The sequence below is a fragment of the Macaca thibetana genome, chromosome 7 (genome assembly GCF_024542745.1).
Source record: "Macaca thibetana thibetana isolate TM-01 chromosome 7, ASM2454274v1, whole genome shotgun sequence".
Taxonomy (NCBI): domain Eukaryota; kingdom Metazoa; phylum Chordata; class Mammalia; order Primates; family Cercopithecidae; genus Macaca; species Macaca thibetana.
Genome location: NC_065584.1, coordinates 78,170,546 through 78,191,338, shown reverse-complemented (window position 1 = coordinate 78,191,338; position 20,793 = coordinate 78,170,546). Strand labels below are relative to the sequence as shown.

Sequence of the window (20,793 nt, the reverse complement as noted above, 5' to 3'; positions counted from 1 at the left end):
GGTCTTGAACTCCTGTCCTCAGGTGATCTGCCTGCCTTGGTCTCCCAAAGTGCTGGGATTACAGGCATGAGCTACCATGTCCAGCCCCTACAATCCTTTAATTGCTTAAAATCGTGACACATATGTTAGTTGCATCTTTATTGTACACGACTTTGTTATAAAACTTTTTGTACTTCCCTGGAGTTTATAGTTGTTTCTTCTTTATTCCTGACAAAAGATACTTGTGCTTTTTTCTGTATTCTTACTATTTTCGTGGCAATCTGTACTAGAATATATTTGACATTTTGAACAAGTTACATGTCCTGATATTATATATCTGATAAAGATGATATAGATACAAAAATATTTTAGAAATGACAGAAATTTATAAATGATTTTATAAATTTTATAATGTATCTAACTTTGAATATCAGAAACTTAATTCAAAATTGTTTTAGAGTTCTAGGTTATTTCAGGGGATCTGGGCTCTAGAGCAGCAGTTTTGAAAGGGTAGTCCATGGACCATGGACTTCTTATGCTGTCAGTACAGAACAGCAGTTTAAGGGGGTAGAGCCTGGGAACTTCCATTTTTAACTAGCTCCTCTAATTAACTGCTGGCATGCTAAAGTTAAAAAATGTCTGCTATAGATCTATAGCTAGGCCATGACAGGTTGTTTAAAATAAGGCATTATCAAAGAGGCTCTTTGGCAAAATTATTAGAAATCTCCTGCCTTACAAATATTCTTGTTTTGAGTAATAGCTCGTTTTTCCATTTTGAATTTTTAAGCTCCACACCCCTGCGACCTACTTCTTAAGTCATAGACTGAGTCTTGCTTGCAATTTTCTGAGGTTTTTTAGCACTGTCTGGGATTTACCCTTATGACATACCAGACACTACACACATGAGGGATATCTTGATCTATTTCTTGTTCCTGTTTTTAAAAATATGATGAAAGGAGGGGCATGCTGGTAAACGATAAGGTGCAATTCTCCTTAGTTGTACCTGGTCATCTAAAAATATGTTAAAGTGATACTGAGCTGCCCTTTCCACAGATAAAGTAAATTTAAAGCGAATGTTTAAAAATAGGTACACAAGTTCTTTCAAGGAACCGAGAAAGGTAACAAAATGAATGTGTTGACCACTAAGCCTAACCCAGTATGAGATAAAGTTGGAGATGAGGCAAGGCCACGTCTAATTACTGATGGGTAGTGAGGGATATACTGGATGATAATGAATGACCACTGACACGGCCATAATGATGAAATGAAATATGGTAGAATATACAACATTGCCTTGGGATAGACTGAAATGTTCCCACACTCTTTCACCATGATGAGCTAGACTCTCCTTTTGTGCAACTGTTTGTAAACATATAATTCATGCTGGAATGTTTCATTTGTATGCATGCATTTTTATATAGTTATATATGCATAACTATATATATGATGTATGTATGTATTTTGTTATATATTGTTTATAATGTATTTATTTTATAATAATTTATATTACTTAACTATAGTAAGTTATACATAAATGCATTCAGTTATATATCTATACACAATTGTAGTTTTATATATATGAATGCTTACATTTATAAAAAACTAAATACATACATACAGATAGACAGAAGAAAAGATTGTAAAGTGACTGGGACATGGAAAATGATCAATATTTAAACTAATATAGACATGCCAATCACTGTGCTAAGCAGTTTCCAGCACAATCTCATTTAATACTTACAATAACCCAGTAAGGTAGGAATTAGCATCACCATATCAGAAAAGAAAACTGAGACCTAAGAGAACAAGTAATGTGGATGAGATCACCAAGATACTAAATGGTACAGCTCACAACTCAGTTCTTTATCACAGTGTGATCCTATTTCCCAGTACTTTTAGAAATTATTAAAATTTGTGTTACTACTCTAGCTCTATGCCTGTGAAAGCATTTTAAAAATTTAATGTGACAGCATGGCTAAATCTATTAGAAAGATAATCAAGAGGATGCCAATATCCTGCATAAGAGCATCTGCATTGGAGCCAGCAGACAGGATTTGTACCCTGGCCCAACCCAGACAAGCTACTTAACCCTCTATGCCTGCATTACCTAATCTTCAAAATGCAAACAATAATAAAACAATCCTCTGAGTAAATACTCAAAGGCTGGGGTGATTAAACAAATTCACATATGTAGTGTTTAGAATACTGCCTGGCTACAGGGCAAATGCTGTAAAAGTGTGAGCTAGTCATATTTTTTCTTTCATCATTTAATTAATTTCACTATCTCCATTTTACTGGAAGCACGATTTGGTAAGTTTTCTTCAAATTTTCTCTCATTTTTCAAGTCATACCTTATTTTGCACCCAAAACATCTATTTTTATAAAGGACATCTGTTAATGCTTTTGTGATTGTTTTTAGCCTAGCATCTTTTCCCTGCAGGAACTTCCTTCCTCCACCTGGAGGTTGTCATCATCATCCATATGGCCAATCAGAGCCAGGCTCCTGGGGCTGCTGACTGATTGTTCCCTGGGTATTAAGGGAGTTAACCATAGCCAATCAGTGCCCCTTCCAGAGACCCTACAGCTATGGAGAGATGATCCCTCTTCCACTCTGATTCATGGACAATAAGCAGCACATAAGCTTGGAGCTGCTAGGGTATCATTGCTTTAAGAAGTCATCTTAAAGTAAAGCAGAGGTGAGAGATGGCGAAACAATAACACTTGAGCTGTAAGATCTAGCTGAATCAGAGGTTTACCTTTTGGACTTCCCAGTTGCATGAGCCAATAAAGTATCTTATTTGCCTAAGTTAGAGACAGGTTTCTGTTATGTAAACACAAGAGTCCTGTTAATTCATTGATAAAGTATTATCAGGCATATATCCAGAATGCCAGTACTCAGCTTATTAAATCATCTTAGCAGGAATAATTAATGAGCAAAATATTCTGTAGCTTCCTAAATATCAAGCCATAAGAAATTAGCACCCTTTTGGTATACAACAATGTATAGTGTAAAGAATGGAGACAAATTATAAATGATTTCCAGTCTAAGCCCTTGATTCCAAGGTCATGAAACCTCTCTGGGTTCTCTCTAATGCAGATACTAAAGCAAATCACTTATCAGAGGATTGCTGTGAGGATCAAGCAGTGCAAGGACTACTCAAGCACCCCAATATATAGGTATCATATTGTATCAAGTCAACATCTAAAATAACAGAAAAAATTCATAATAAAGAAATTTGTAATTCTGACACATCTATGCAAGTTATTAAGATCTTACCTTACAACATTTTCTTTTGCTTTTTCATACCAGGAAAAAAAAATACATTACAACTAGTAATATGTCCAAAGAACACTAAGGAATCCTGCACATCGTTTCTAAAATGATACAATCAATTTTTGGTTACCAGCCAGGGCAAGTGCTTAGTGTTCTGCTGTCTTCCTTCTGATGCAAATTCTTGGCTCACCCCACGCCTGCCTTTATAGATGCCTTTCATAACCTTTATCTTATTCAGTCTTTGTTAAAACCGCATTATGTAGGCGGGAATCATTTCCCATTTTACAGATGAGGAACTGAAGCCCAAAGAAGGTAAGTGATGACTACTCAGAATGGCAGACAGGACTCTCTATCTCAAACTACTCGACTGTTGACATTTTATCTTTGGCAAAATCATGGAGGTGCTTGGGTTTTTATTTCCCCGGATCTGGATTCTTAGTGTTTCTGGTGTGGTTTAAAGTATCCTGAGACTAAAAATTAATCTAATATCAGTTGTGACCACCTTGTGCCAGATACTATTAATAGTTTTGCTGGTGTGTTTGTCAGGTCCTACATGCTTAAAATTAAAATTATTTGGTCTCAACTCCATTATAACTTCTAATGATGGAATTATTTGTTCTCAATACGATAATGGGATAGAACCTGGGCCAATAACTACTTTTGTGACACCTTAACTGATATTATGATGTAATTTAACTAACTTTTCTCTATATTCAAGCATGAGTTCTATGCATACATCAGCAGCTAGATAACTTTTTTTGCCATCCAGAGCTTTAGTTCGCAAACAGTATAATGCCTGTGCCTCAAAGGCAAGAGTGAGCCATAAGGAGGTACTGAGTCATTTGGAAAAGTGAGGGTTCTATCTCCCATATGAGCTGGTCTCCATATCACTTCATCTGAGTGGTAGGAAATTTTTAGTGCTTAGACATTTCCATAGCCAAGTAAAATGTGTACTTCCTAGTCAAATATAAATGCCTTTTGAATTATCCTGTATAATTCCCTCTCGCTAAAATGCTATGTCTCTTTCTTTCTATTCTTCACTGACTGGCCTAAATTCTATCTCCTCTGAAAGTGGAGTCCTAACTGGTAAAGTCCACAGTGATTCTCCTTCCCCTGAACTTGGAGGCTCTGATTTTCCACCTAGGTAACAATTCAAGGAAATAAATTATTATTTTATCCAACATCACATAACTCGTCTCCCCAACTAACATTCAAGTTCTGTGAAGCACATCTGATGTTCTGTCCTCTACTTTCGTATTACCTACTGCGTACGTGTATTGTGGTTTCCCAACAAGTGTTTCCCGAGCCTTTGATATCTAGTCCTCTGGTGTCTATTACTAGTGATAGTTAAAAGTTCATAATTTGTAACTGTTCATTTCTGGCCTGATAGGTTTTGTCTTAATAGGCTATAGCTATATAGCAAGTCAAATTTTCACAAAAGCAGAGAGAGGGGCATCATTTGTGCCACTACTCCAAGAAAAAGGGTTTAAAAACGTGAAGGTTATTTCCCCAACGCCCAATTCCTGTAGAACAGGAAAGTGTCTGATTGGCTTCAGTGGTATTCCAGATTTGCGTTCTGATAACAGGATCAACTTATTTTGCTGGATCTCTGAATGAGCAGTATCAGGCATAATGGTGAGCTCTATTTAGATGTAATGTTTCCTAACAAGGGTCACAAGGTTATTTGATAATTCTGTCTCCTGAGAAAGAAACATAATTACACTTTACTTTTCATCTTTGTTGAATTGTGAAAAATGTTTAATTATTCCTTTGGCAAACATGGTAGTTCTTTTGTAGGCCGCAGTTTCCTTTAAGATATATCCATCTACCTATGATTTACAACTAATTAGAGGATGTTAAAGGTTGTTGCTAATGGTAACTTAAAGCTCTGATAATGGATAGCTCTTGGCATTTAATATCAATAGCAGTCTAAGAACTTAATTTCTCCTAGGCAGTTTATACATTCTTTTCTCATTTCTATACCAACATATGCAGTAACAGACGTCACATAAGAGATGTTTACAAATGTACTAGCCTTTTTACATGGTGAACGTCTGAACAAATAGAATGAACCTAGAATGAGATATTGCCGGTAAACTAGAAAAGAAGTAGGGCTACTAGTGAAAGGAAGTATGTTCAGACTACCTGGGTATGAATTGTGCCCCTGCTACTTACTAGCTTTGTATTTTGACCAGTGGTGTCACTTCTCTCTCTCTCTCTTTTTTCTTTTTGAGACAGAGTCTTACTCTGTTGCCCAGGCTGGAGTGCAGTGGTACAATCTTGGCTCATTGCAACCTCCGCCTCCCAGGTTCAAGTGATTCTCTTGCCTCAGCCTCCTGAGTAGCTGGGACTACAGGTGTGTGCCACCATGCCCAGCTAATTTTTGTATTTTTAGTAGAGACAGGGTTTCACCATATTGGCCAGGCTGGTCTCGAACCTCTGACCTCATGATCCACACTTGAAATATAGCCACCATAGTAACACCTATCTTGTGGAATTTTTATGAGAATTAAATACACTCCAACGTATGTTAACGGAGGAACTCGTTTCCGAAGTACTGAATGAGTCACTTTTTCTGCCCTGTCAGCCCCTGCAATTTCTTTTAAACAATCTTTTTTCCTTTAAGAGGAAGGAAGTGATTATTAAGAATATAACTCTAAACAATGCAACATTGCCAAGGTAATCTATTCTAAAGAAATCATCAGAGATATATATAGGAATGATACATCAGGATGTTCTAATACTAAACATAAATAAATAACCTAAAAATTCCAGGGGAATGGCCAGGTAAAATATTACACATATTTTAATGCCACAGAGAGAAAATCAGTAGACAAAGAACTTGGTATACTAATATATGTAATATGATCATTAAAATATCAATATCATAACATTCCTGTGTTGACAATAGTTGAAAAGTTTTTAACACAGAACTAGGCACATATAAGTAAGCCTTTACTAATGATTCATTATTACCATTATATTAAGGTATAAATATTTATAAGTTCTAATGAAATGAGCCAAAATACATTCTCTCTGGTTGTTCACTTACTTCTTAATATATATAACCCAATTTCTGTTATATGTACTTGTCCCACCCAAATTAATTCGTGTCTTTGTGTTTCCATTCTGGTGGGCACTTTACAATGAGCATTTATCAAGTTAACAATTTACAATTAAATTAATTTAAATTAATAACATAAATACATAAGGATTAGATCATTATCATTTTTGAATGGAAGATATTACCTTCATGAGAGATTTCCTTCCAGGGATTTGGTGGATACATGAAAGCTGCATTCTGAATTTGATCGTGTATGTCTTCATCTTCATTAAATGGGAATGTGCCACTTAGGCTTACATAGATGATGACCCCAACAGACCACATGTCGAGAGAGCGATTGTAGCCCTTGTTCCTAAGGACCTCAGGAGCCAGGTAAGCTGGGGTACCCACCACTGACCTCCGGAAAGACTTCTCTCCAATGATCCGGGCAAAACCAAAATCACAGAGTTTCACCTGTTGATAAAAGGATTTGCAGAAATACTCTGTTCGCAATTGTGTGTGTATCTTAGTTCATGTTCACCAGATACAACCATAATATTTTAAATACTTCACCTTTACATGAAATGATATGGATTTCTTAAAGTAATAGCTATTTTCTATTTTAGGTATTTGAAGACAGTGGTTTATGTAGTGATACAAAAGTATGTTTTCATTCATAAAAATATCATCTAAACAGTCTCCCTTGGCAGGGCGCAGTGGCTCATGCCTGTAATCCTAACACTTTGGGAGGCTAAGGCAGGAGGATTGCTTGAGGACAGGAGTTCAAGGTCAGTCTAGGCAACATAGAGAGACCCCCATCTCTACAAAAAATTTAAAAATTAGCCTGGCATAGTGGTGTGTGGCTATAGTCCCAGCTATTCGGGAGGCTGAGGTGGGAGGATTGATTGAGCCTGCAAGGCAGAGGTTGCCGTGAGCTGAGACTACACCACTGCACTCCAGCCAGGGGCAACAGAGTGCTCTGTCTGAAAATAAATAAATAAATAAATAAATAAATAAATAAATAAATAAATAAAATAAATAAAAAATAAAAATAAATGAAAACAACAAAACAAAACAAAAAACAGTCTTCCTTCTCCAAAACCCGAGAGACAAATATGAAGAAGGTAAGTGTACTCAGAAGTGGGTAATACTGTATACAAGGCATGAAAGCATTATGCAAATCAGGGAAGTGATGACTTCACTCAAGGGCTTATTATGAGTAGAAGATGAAGGATAAGTACAAAGATGTGTCATGTCATCCACAATAATCCTCAAAATTAGCTCTGCACGGGCACATATATAGGCAGGACCGGAAGGTGTTAGGGAAGCAAGGCAGGACAGTCATCTCAGTCAGGTCACTTTGGATCTATAATTCCCTGCAGAGAGCTGGTTTCCCACTCTCTAAGTTGAGGAAAGGAAAAAAGTTTTGCCCTTGTCCTTGAGAACAACAGTGAGGTTTAATACCTTGCCCATTAGTGAGCTGGTAACATCTCTGGGACTCTCAGGTGTTGTCACTCAGGCCACTTCTAGAAAAGCCAAAAGGCATAATGAGAAGGAACTTTTGTGTATAATTAGGCTGGCTTCACCAAAAAACCACAAGGCCATAGTCCCAAAGGTATAAGAAGGTAACAAATGGATAAAAATGAATAGAAAACACTTGCAACAAATAAAGGTTTTAAGGGAAAAATGAAAGGTGACAAGATGCCACATGGAAGCCAGCGATGCTGTCAACTGGCTTTTTGCTGAGAGAGGCTTTTATACTTGCCTGAGGAAAAGGATCAGCTGATGCTAGCAACACATTTTCTGGTTTGAGGTCACAGTGAACGATATTTTTAAAATGAAGGTGCCGCAAAGCCACGAGTATCTATAAAGAAGAAAAATCACCAAAATAATTTCATTCCAGTTTATTAATTTCAAAATGTCTGCTACCAGTTAAAAGGCCAAGAAAAAAACTGACAATGAACATTCAAATTTCTTTATGTTAAAGACACTGAAATGAGCTAGATTAACATAGGTTTCTAAATAAATTTCAATGAAAAAATTATCCTATGATGGTATTCATACAGCAGCCAAGACAGATGTAGATAAAAGACCTATATCTAACAGGGACACCCATTCTTAAATATTCTCAAAGAATCAAAACTAAACCAATGTACATTTTAAATTTTCATGAGAAGTGTGAATACATGGACCTGCAAACATGTTACTAATTTGGTATACTGTAGAGTCTGATTAATATAGATATAAATCACATAATACCATAAAGCCACTACAACCTTTTCTAGTGTCGTTTAGACTGGAAGTAGGGACTAAACAACAAAGGCTAGAAAGCTGTGGTTAAACAGTGATCACACTTGATATTAAATATTGTATTTTTTCTGTCTCTAGTCTCTAATTTATTTCTTACCTGAGTAATTAAAAACTTCGTTATGTGCTCTGGCAACCTGCCCTTTTCACTTGACAAGATCATTTCCAGCATGTCTCCATGGAGTTTTTCCATAACAACAAACACTCTTTCAGGCGTCTCAAACATACACTCCAAATTTACAACACCAGGGTGATGAAGGTTCTATTAAAGATAAATAAAGCACTTGAAGAAAATGAGTTTTTTGATACTGTTTGGCAAGCTCGTTGATTATACAAAACTGTTCAAGCTTAGAGCTATAGAGAAACCCACACTTAAGATTTTTAACACCTCTACATTCCACATGTGCTGCCTTATATTTTTGAAATTCTAATGTCTCCAAAAAATACATCTTTACTTTCCATGCATAGTGAAATTATTTCCATGTGAAAAAATCCAAGTTCTAGCACAGTGAATTGCTAATTAGGTTTTAATTAGAATACCATATTGAGAAATCTATAATTTCTTAAGATCATCCCCAATATTAAACATACTGTCCTAACTAAGCTTACTAGGCTATTTCTATACAACTGGTAGAAATCTAATGTAGTAAAGATGAAATTTATACATGTAGTGCATCGGGCCATGCACTGATGAAGTACCTTAGTCAAAACCTTTTAGAAATGCTTTGCTACTGGTACTGGAGGCTGCAGTTTTTGACAGAAGCTTTTATACTAAGTGAAGATCATAAAAACAGCCAAAAAAAAAAAATTGAGCCTATGCTTTGTCTATGATACCATCCTACCTGCTTGGCTTTCAAGCATGAAACAAATATAGCTAATCCTTGAGAAACACAAATTTGAACTGCATGGGTCCACTTATATGTGGATATTTTTCAATAACCACAGTTGGCCTTCGGTATCTGTGGGTTCTGCATCCACAACCAAGTGAGGATTGAAAATACAGTGTTCACAGTATCCAAAAACCTGCGGATAAGGAAGACCAACTTTTCCCACAGGGAAGTTCTGCAGAGCCAAATGTGGGATGTCAGTATGCATGGATTTTGATATCTGGGGCGGGGGTTCTGGAACAAATCCCATGCCAATACCAAGGGACTACTGTATTTCCACAATAAAGTAATGATTAGTAATGGTAAGCAGCATTTTGCTTGACACATTAATTGCCACGTGTCAAGTAAAATTACTCTTAGTATTAGATGATCCCTTGTAATAATGCTTAAATCTGAATGCTCTTCTGGGTCATCGACAAATGCCTTTGATCATTTGACCTTTATCTTTTTTCTCCGCACAACAACAAATCCTAACATCACAAAAATAATTATATATTCCACTTCTATCCCAATGAGCAAGAGAAGAAAAAAATCATCGTGAACAAAAACTACCTAAACAAAAAAAGCAGGAACTAACTTAAATGTGCTAACAGCTGAAGAGAGAAAAAAATTAAATGCTTCTTTATTTTAGAAAAAAAATCTCAGTGAGTGATAAAATTGTACGTAAAATGAAATTTAAAACCTGAAATGGCTCACTGTTCAGAAACCTCACAGATGGATGCTGGGTGGTGAGCAGCAGAAGGGGCTGTGGGTGAGTCTACATTGTTGTAGTTGTCCTCTCGCTACCACTTGCAAGGAAAGCCTGGCATCAACTGGATATAGAACCAGGCTATGGCTAGCAGGAGATCTGATGATGGTAAGTTGTTTCTTAGAGAGTCCTTTTTCTACTTTGCCCATTTTGATCCCTGCCTCAGGCATCCGACGGGCCTCTTTGATTCTGATGCCTTGGGGTCAAATCATACAGCATAATAGAGCCATGGAATTGCAAGTTTATTATGAATGTGATCTGAGCAGATGCCTACACATCTACTTAATAGCCTTTAACCTCTAAAGGGCTAGAGTCATTGTTCTTTAAATCGTTGCACTGTTAACTGGTCAAATCTGGCAACTTCGGATAGACCTCACCTCCTGAGTTGCTCTCTCCTGGTCAGAGCTGAAGCACATGGAGAGAGCTGGGGTTCACAAAGCTCGTATTATCAACCCTCTTACTTTACTTTTCCTGACTACTTGCAAATAAGAGCAGATATCCAGATGGCTTTGAATATTATGGGAGTGCCAGTTGCTAAGGAGGAGACTAATATGACCATATACACTTGTTTGATAGGCACTATGGAACATGTGATAACATTGCTCATACTTGAACTTGTGCCCCAGGCTGTCTCATTTCCTTTTCTTTATATGCCTTTCCCTGTTAGAGAAGCCACACTAACTGCACAGACCACTGGCCTTTGAATTGTCAACGGTCTCAGCTGTCCTCTTTTAATCAATAATCATAGCATGAGCTTTAAGGATTACATGAGTTCTGCTAGAGTTCTGATTCTCCTAGGACAAGTCCACTATGAGATGTACAAAGTACACGTTCCTCTTTGAGCATCTTCTTCATTCTTTTATTTTTCTATTTAATATAACTGTAAACACTTAAGCAGTGTTCTGGGGAGTCTGGCTTCCTTAAATGGCTAAGGTTTGCCATATGGGTGGGAAGCAGAAGCAATGAATAGGAAAGGAGCAGAGCAACAGAAGTAGACAGGAAGGGTAGGTGTCCTCTGTGTGTGTGCAGAGGAAAAACTAGAAAGATGAACAAGAGATAAAGGTTAAGGGAGAGTGACCTCGGGGGCCCAGGGAGGGCAGGGAGCACAGGAGAGGTGTTGGAGCTGCACAGCCTGCTGCTTCTGCTGATCTTAGGTTCTGAAAGCTGGAGAAGAGGGGAGAGTCGTAATGACTGGGGAGCCCTCCTAATTAAATTATCGGAATGATGTGATTCCTTATGTTCCTCTACCTGTATTCCTCTTTTTTTCTTTGTTTTAAATGGAGTTTCACTCTTACTGCCCAGGTTGGAGTGCAATGGCAAATCTCGGCTCACCACAACTTCTGCCTGCCAGGTTCAAGCGACTCTCCTGCCTCAGCCTCCCGGGTAGCTGGGATTATAGGCATGTGCCACCGCGTCTGGCTAATTTTATATTTTTCGTAGAGATGGGGTTTCTCTATGTTGCTCAGGATGGTGTCTGATTCCTGACTTGAGGTGATCCACCCACCTTAGCCTCCCAAAGTGCTGGGATTACAGGCATGAGCCACTGCACCTGGCCAGTACATGAGTTCTTAGAGACTAAAGTCCTTCACTCAATTTATTCCTTTTTCCTACTCTACGACATGACCGGAGGTGCCCCTGTACAGAGGGTAGAACTTTAATACCTGTTGATTTCCAGAATTGGGTATTTACAGAATGTTCTAAGTCAAAAGTAAGGGACAGATTAATGACAGTGTTTATTCACTGTCAACTATTTTGTGCTATGTTCACTGTCAGCTCTGAAGGGCTCTACAAATGTTCTCTAATAGCATCTTGATGTAAAGGATAAGGGAACATTTTGTTATTTCCCAATAATGGGCTTTGAATGTGGTTAGATATATAGATTTTTACAAATACATATTCAATGAAACCTCAGACTCAAGGCCAAGTATACACAACTGATAAAAAGAAGTCTTAGAAAACTTTAAATTCATTTCACTTGGTCCTTGCTCTTTTATGAGCATATTTATACTTTACAGTTTTCCCAAAGTACATATTGAATGACAGCTGAAAAATCTTCCCAGTAGCAAAGTGATTTTGCTTTATCTGAAGAGTTGATATACAACAAGTTTATTTTAACATTTATTGTATATGGTTGAGACAAGGTCATCATAGATACTTGCTTATGAACTCTATTTTTTCTTGCATTGAAACAAATGACCAAACTTGCTTTTATATTTGATAGTAACAAAAGAAAATAAAACAGAATACATAGATCATGACTTATTTAGTCAAACTTCTTATACTGCACTGATAAGAATATGTCATTAGCCTACAGAATACATTTGAAGACTGGAAATAAGAAAAAAGTTTTAGCTATTATTTCTCTATTTTCATGCGTAATTTTTTTTTAATACCTTAAGTACAACTTTAAGATAAGTTCAACCAAGGTGGTCCATGTGACTTTTCATGAACAGTTTTAATTTTTCATATAAATTATGAAATAGCCTTTAAACCATTTCCTCCTAATGTCCAAAGTAACAGAATTATTAATAATTTTAAAATGGCAAGAAGACTGCAACATCAACTATGGCATAGTAGTGTGCAAAGAGATTTTTGCCCAACTTCTCAGGCTTTCCACAGAAATGCAGATAAATTTCATGGCAGAGCAAGCTACTACAGGACTCTCTGGCCATCTGTTTGTTGCATTTAAGTAATTTAATTTTCAGGAAATGAAACATTTGGCCAAGTACAGGAAAAAATAGTGTCCATTCACACATAACAGATTGATGACATATCCACGGGGTGAATATAAGTTGTTTCGAAGCCTGGGAGGAAATATCATTTGTAGATAAAGACAAAAACTCTCCTGACCCAAGTTGCCTAGAAAATGTGTATATAATCAATGGAAATTAGTCACTGGAAGCAAAGACTTTTATAAAAGTAATATCTCAAGAAAATAAAGAATTGACTAATTCTACTTTTTTTGTGTATATCTAATTCTCATTTATATTTTTTGATTTGTATTAAAGGATATTCTTTAATATTGATATCTAAGTACTAATATTTTTTAAGTCTAACATTGTTGCTTTATTGTAAATCTAGAGTTTATAATTTATTCCATATATGTAGTTTCCACCTTCTATCTTTAGGATTATTCTACTCAAACATATGAGAGGTAGGATAGACGAGAATTAGATTCAACCTATCTTTTCAACAGGTCTTTAGGAGCAGTGCAGTCTTAATATGGGGACTTCTGACTAATTTTCTGTCAAAGAACAAACTGACTTAGTTCATAATGAGATAGAAAAACTAAATAAAAATGTGATGAGCCTAGGATCTAAATTCTAAATGGCATGCAAATCAGAAGGAAGAATATTCCATTACACAATGGAATGGGTGGGGGCATGAGGTACAGTACTGAAGCAGTGGCCTTGTTGACTCTCATTCCTGCCAGTTTGCCAGGGTCAAGAGAAGAGCATACCTTCTTATCCATTTTCTAATTACAGTCTCTTATAATTTATGCTTCATGTCATGGTCTTAGAAATCACAATACTTTAATACCTTATTAAAGGGAAATAGACTATACTTACCTGATAGAGACTAAAAAGTCATCTTGCAGAGAACAGACAATTATAAAAGTACTTGTTAAAGATGATACCCACATTGATATAGTAAGATCTCCAGAATTCCACAGTCTTATATTCAATTGTCTTTTGGGTATGTTCATTTAAATGAACGAGGTCCAACAATGAAATCAGTGTCTCTCCACCCAAACTTACTCTTCTAGTATTTCTTCAGTTGGTGAATGGTGAATCGCCTAGGTCAGCAACCTTGAGCTCATCCTAAATGCTAACTTCTCTTTCATTTCCAACAACCCACTGGTCTCTAAAACTAATAGAGCCCACTTCCTTCATCTCTCACACTGACGCCTTACCTTCATCCTCACCACTGCTGCCTGGTTTGAGCCCTCATCTCTTTTATAGGGATCCGCTATAGCATCCCAACTGATCTTGCCTTAGGTCTTGTTCTCCAACCCATTCTTCAAAAGCTGCCACTGTGATCTTCCCAAAGGTGATTCTGATGTTACCATCTTGCTTCAAGCCCACAAGTGAATCACCACCAACTTCTGGATAAGGTGCCTACCCTTAGTGAGGCATATGAAACACTTCAATGTCAGCTCCTTTTTCTCTTTCTGCTGAAGTATTTCTCCAGCTTCTTCTCTTCTTCACCCAAATATCCACCCTTTTTGTTGCCACCCTAAAACCATTTTTATACCAAGCCACACTCTCTCCTTTCTATGTTTTCATACATACTACCCTTCAGCCTGAACACGAACATTTGTCTGGTGTGAATATTCAGCTGTCAGGTAGCTTTCATTGACTCTCTCAGTCTGTCTCGGATGTCTCTCTACTCTCACTCTTTGCTATAATCCCCTTTCGTAACACTTATCCTATCATATTTGATTATTGGTGGACCTATTTGTCTTACTTACAAGACTACAAGCTCCATAAGGGCTATAATTTATCATTTTGTATTCCCAGTCAGTATAAGTCTAGTGGACTGGTACATACTAAATATTCAACACAAGTTTGTTAAATTTGATTGAAAGATGAAGAGTCTCTACTTCTCCTTACTTTTCATTAAGTGAATAATATTCTTTAAGATTTCCATGGCTTTTAGATATGCTAGTACATGTTTGACATACTTAGTGACAGTACATTTTGCATCAAATATGATATATGGTGACAGCCTCTCTTCAGAAAAAAATACAGTACATGGCTTTTTAGTTGAGTTCTCTTAAATCTGTTAGTAGGAAATTTCAGGATTCTGAGGACAAATATGCTCATAAGTAATGATTTTTTTTTGGAGACAGATTCTCACTCTTGCTCAGGCTGGAGTGCAGTGGCACAGTCTCACTTCACCACAGCCTCCCCCTCCTGGGTTCAAGTGATTATCCTGCTTCAGTCTCCTGAGTAGCTGGGATTACAGGTGCCTGCCACCATGTGTGGTTAATATTTGTATTTTTGGTGGAGATGGGGTTTCACCATGTTAGTTAGGCTGGTCATGAACTCCTGACCTCAAGTGATCTGCTGGCCTCGGCCTCCCAAAGTGCTGGGATTACAGGCATGAGCCACCCTGCACCTGGCCAGTAATGACTTTTTTGATAAATACTAATAATATGGATGTGACTCTGAGAGATGCCACCACTGATGAGTTGCAACGATTTCCCTAGGACCAAGGATATGATAAAGACAGTCTCTTTCACTTTCTAGGTACAACCCCCTCAAAATCTACCAGTTTTGATCAGTGTTTTTTAAGATTTCAACATCTTTGATAGGAAGAAACATGATTTTCCTACTATCTAGGAGACTGGTATTTGTTTAATATCTGCTCTTAATAAGGAGATACTTTAGATTCAGATCATTCTCAAAAGCCACCAGGAAACAGTTATCAACAAGAGATAAGCAAAGTAGTAGCACAGTCAGGATATTCCCTTCCCTCCATGCCAACCCTCCTTTACATTGTGAAAACATTACTATGATTCCATCATTGTCCTGAGAATGAGAATAAAGAACTGAAAATGGGCTATTCAGATGATAATGGTCACTGTACCTCTTTTACTTCTTACTTAGAAAAGGTCTTTCAACTCCTCTTATTTTTTTATTTAACCCAGAACAGGTATGACTACAAGTAAAAGCCTGGAGACCTGGAGCTTAGTTTCAGGAGCAAGTTCTCTGAAGACAGATGGCCTGAGTTTGAATTCCAGCTCTGCCTCTTCCCAGCTTCTGCCTTCAGGTGAGTTATCTAAACTCTGAGGTGCTTCCAATTCTTATATAAAATAGGATGATAATAATGTGTCAACTCATAACATAGTCAGGTCTTATTAGTTAATGTAACAAAATACTTGGAATTGTGCCTGGCACATAGTAAGGGTTAGTTATTATTACTGGGTAAATATTATGGCATTTAAAAATGATTTGGGCCCAATGTCCCTCTTTAGCTTGATAACTGAGAGTTTACAGTAAGCCACAGAGAAGAAAACTTCCTTTAGCCTTTCACCCAACAGAGGCTGTATCAGATTAAGTATAAACTGCCACAGACTCGCACCTTCTAGTTAGTCAATCCCTGTCTTTCCCCTTACTGTGTGTGTGTTTTTTTAAACAACAAATTTATTAGCTCACAGTTCTGTAGGTCAGAAGTTTGGTGACCTCAGCTGTTTTGACTGGTCTGGGTTTCATAGACAGAAATCAAGTTGTTGGCAAGCTGCTCTCTTATCTGGAGGCTCTGAGGGGGAGAACCACTTCCAAGCTCACTCAGGTTGTTGACAGAGTCCAGTTATTTGGGCTGCAGGGGTGAGGTCCCTGTTTCCTTGCTGGCTGTGAGCCAAGTGTCTGTCTCAGCTCCTTGAAGCTGCCTGAATTCCTCATGATGTTGCTCCCCACATCTAACCAGCTACTGTGCGTGGAGTCCTTCACACACTTCGAATCTTTGTGACTACTGCGTCTCTTCTGCCTCCAGTGGGAGAAGGTGCTCTGCTTTTACGGGCTCATGTGATTAGACTGATCACACCTGAATAATCCAAATGACTCTTCCTATTATAAGGTCTGCAACTTTAATTATACCTGTAAAGCTCCTTTTGCCACCTCAGGTAACATATTTATTGGTGCCAGAGATTAAGGTGCAGACATCTTTGGCGGTGCGGGGGTGGGTGGGAGAGCATTCTGCCTACCACACCATACAAAGTCTCCACGATTTGGTCTGCCTAACACATTCCTCAATTCTAGGGCAGGAGTCTTTGTCCTTTGGAACTGAGGGAAAGAGTTCACAAACAACTGCAATAAGATTTATTTATTAGTTATATTATTTATAAATGAACACGTTCAAATATACTCAAAAGTAAAGTGAACACTATAAAGACATCCATGTATCTGCCAATCTGGATGCATCCATTTTGCCAATCTGGATGCATCTACTTTTTCACAGCTTGCTTTTTTTCTTTTGATGTATCTTCAGATGGAAGACAGTATCTTTATTTGTGAAGACGTAAAAGGCTTCATATTTTATTGGAAATTGTAATCATTTCAAATAATACAAATTAAAGAACAAAAGGATACCAGTAAAACAAAACAAAAAGAATACTCATACTTAATCCTCATTTAGTGAAAGAAAAATAAACTTTCAGGTATTAAAATCTTGCCCAACTTACATATTACCATTATAGTTCATTAATATTTTATACTAACATAAAAATCTTTTATTTTATTCTTATGCAGTTATGTAAGGGAAAGATGAATGAAAGGGAATGAGAAAAGTAGGCTGCTTTTTCTCAGATAATTAAAAATATGAAGCCCAAATTATACATTTTTCTCAAGGATGGTTACTTTTCTCCCTTTTTTCTTGTTGCTAACCCTAAGGTATTTTCAGGATACTATGTAACTTACTTATGAAGATGTTTTACTATAATAACATAATTATTTCCCATCATGGAGTACCTTGCTGTGTTTTCAGAGCTCAGTAATGGCAGAGGTGCTTCTACTCTGAGGTCAATTAAGGGAAAGGCTGTGTGTTGTATCACATGGAAGTTCTCCTGGTCTAAAGTGAGAACAGAGGTCATTTGGTTATTGCCTATGAACACGTCCCCGTTTCATCTTTGGCTGGCAAAAAGTTTACAATTAAAACAGGATTATTCTTCATTAATCATCTTTTCGGGGGTAGCATGGTTTTGAGAAATTTCATCTACAGTATTTTAGAAATTCACATTGATATTAACTTAGAACAAATTATGTTAATACGTACTGTCAGAGGAATAAATGCACACGATATGACTTCAACAAGACCAAATAGAACAATCTACCCTCTTGTGAACAGGTGTCACTGGTTGACTGTTATATCAATGAGGTCATGATCAAATTTAACTCACTGGACTCTGAGAATTCAGAAATTCTCACATCACTCCTATTGAGAACAGTTTGCTCAAACCATCCATTGGAACTAGAGTATAATTCTACTTTTGTTGTGCCACTAATTAGCAGAGATTTATCCTGGTTTAATATAGTTCAAAATTTTGTAGAAAAAATAGTAAGTTGAAGCATCTCCATTAACTGTTAATGACAACATATATATTGTGCCCTCGTATCTAGAAAGGGAGTCAACTTTGAGGTGGCTAGCTTATAATGCACAAAGTATGATTACAATGTTTTCATCCTAAATTAGTTGTAGTATTGTGCATTCTGTTAAGTAAAATTGGCCCCAAGTGCTGGGGAGAGGTGAGGACCAATTCAATGTTTGCACAGCAAAATAAATCACTTGAGGACTAATCTGTGTGTGTGTGTGCATATATATACACATATATATATTTTTTAAAATTTTTTGAGGCAGAGTCTTGCTCTGTCAGCCAGGCTAGAGTTTAGTGTTGTGATCTCCACTCACTGCAACCTCCGCCTCCTAGACTCAAGGAATTCTCCCACTTTAGCCTCCCAAGTAGCTGGGACTACAAGCGAGCACCGCCACACCCAGGTTTTTTGTTTTTTTTTTGTTTTGTTTTTTTGTATTTTTGGTAGAGACAGTGTTTCACTATGTTACCCAGGCTGGTCTCCAACTCCTGGCCTCAAGTGATCCATCTGCCTCAGCCTCCCAAAGTGCTGAAATTATAGGCATAAGCCACTATGCCCGGCCAACATCCATGTATATTCAAAAACCTATCCACACACCTCACAGTCATTCTTCATTTCATACATTCTAGAAATGATTCAATCTAGATTTAGATCCAGGATTGCTGCAGACACATGATAAATATAATGAGTCCTCTCTTTTCCCTATAAAAGGAGAAGTAGCTAAATGTAGAGGGGTGAGAGGAGTATGCAGAAAGCAACACTTATAAATACTCTTTCATCATCTTTCATTTTTTCTAGCCTTTTTTGACTTTTCCACATAGAAATAGTATAAAAATATTTGACATTTTCTACCCATCACCAGGCATCCTTCAGAAAAGATGAATGGAAAATTTTAAAAACAAAACCAATCAAGAAAATGAGAAAAAAGCCACAGACTGGGAGAAGATATTCGAAAAAGACACAAATGTCTTTGTGATATAGAACTATTATCTAAAATATACAAAGAACTACTAAAACACAACAAGAAAACAAACAGCCAGATTAAAAAATGGGCCAAAAACCTTAACAGACCCCCCTCACCAAAGAAGCTATACAGATGGAAAATAAGTACATGAAAAGTTGCTCAGTATCAGATGTCATCAGGGAAATGCAAAATAAAATACCAGTAAGATACTATTATACACCTATTAGAATTGCCAAAATCTGGAACTCCAACAAGGCCCAATGCTGGCAAGGATGTGGAGTAACAAGAACTTTAATTCATTGCTGGTGGGAATATAAAATGGTACAGCAACTTTGGGAGACAATTTAGTAGTTTCCTACAAAACCAAACATATACTTAATATACTATCATACTTCTGGGTATTTACCCAAAGAAGTTTAAAACTTACATTCACACAGAAACCTGCAGAGATAATTGCCAAAACCTGGAAGCAACCAAGATGTCTTTCAGTAGGTGAATGAACAAACTGTGGTACATCCAGGGAATATTATTCAGTGCTAAAAGGAACTGAACTCTCGAACCATGAAAAAATATGGGGGAAACTCAAATGTATATTACTAAGTGAAAGAAAGCAACCTGAAAAGGCCACATACTATGTGATTACAGCTATGTGACATTCTGGAAAGACAAAAAGAGAAAACTATGCTGACAATAGAAGATCAGTGGCTGACAGGGGTTGGGCTAAAGGATGGTTGAATATGTGAAGCACAGACGACTTTTAAGGCAAGGAAAATACTCTGTACGATACTATATGATGGATATATGTAATTATACTTTTGTCCAAACCCATGGAAAGTTCAACATCAAGAGTAAACCATGATGTAAACTATGGACTTTAGGTAATTATGATTTGTTAAGGTGGGTTCATCCACTGTAACAAATGTACCACTGTGGTGGGGGAGATTCATAGGGGGGAAGGTATACATGTGTGGGGGCAAGGTGTATATGGGAAATCACTGTATCTTCCTCTTAATTTTGCTGTGACATTAAAATTGCTCTAAAAAATAAAGTCTTTTAAAAATATCACTTTAAATAAAAGAAACAATAAAACCCCAGTGAAATCTAGATGCTCTAAGCCCATCATCTGGACTCATACACTGAGGAATCATTGGCATTAATGCCTGTAGATGCTTGAATTCGATACTGTAATTTTCGGGGTGGGGGGAGTGAGAACTCAAGAAAGATTCACATAGCAAGGATCTTGTATGCATGCATCCCAGTTCCCACCTTCTAACTCCCAACCAAGGTCAAAAGAGTGTAATGTTGGAAAATCAGCAAAAAACAAAACAAAACAAAAAGGCCACAAAAGCAGAAAATTAATGACTAATTCATTTCTAAAAATTTGGTGTTAATAAACATTCCATTCTTCAAGTATGACCCCCTTCCCTTCATATCATTATTGGGTTTGTGTTTAGGAGACACAGAATATTAAAAGTGTGAATTATTACCAAAAAATAAA

At 37.1% G+C, this 20,793-nt stretch overlaps 1 protein-coding gene across 4 annotated transcripts in view; it reads right to left on the bottom strand.

Moving 5' to 3' along the window:
- PRKD1 (protein kinase D1) overlaps positions 1-20,793 on the bottom strand; it is a 372,587-nt gene that overhangs the window by 14,356 nt on the left and 337,438 nt on the right. For all 4 annotated transcript variants that reach the window (XM_050798342.1, XM_050798343.1, XM_050798345.1 and 1 more), the window contains 3 exons: positions 8,704-8,865; positions 8,062-8,160; positions 6,503-6,770 (listed from right to left, as the gene is read on the bottom strand). In XM_050798342.1, the coding sequence (XP_050654299.1) occupies positions 6,503-6,770; positions 8,062-8,160; positions 8,704-8,865 (529 nt within the window). The remainder of the gene's footprint in view (positions 1-6,502; positions 6,771-8,061; positions 8,161-8,703; positions 8,866-20,793) is intronic.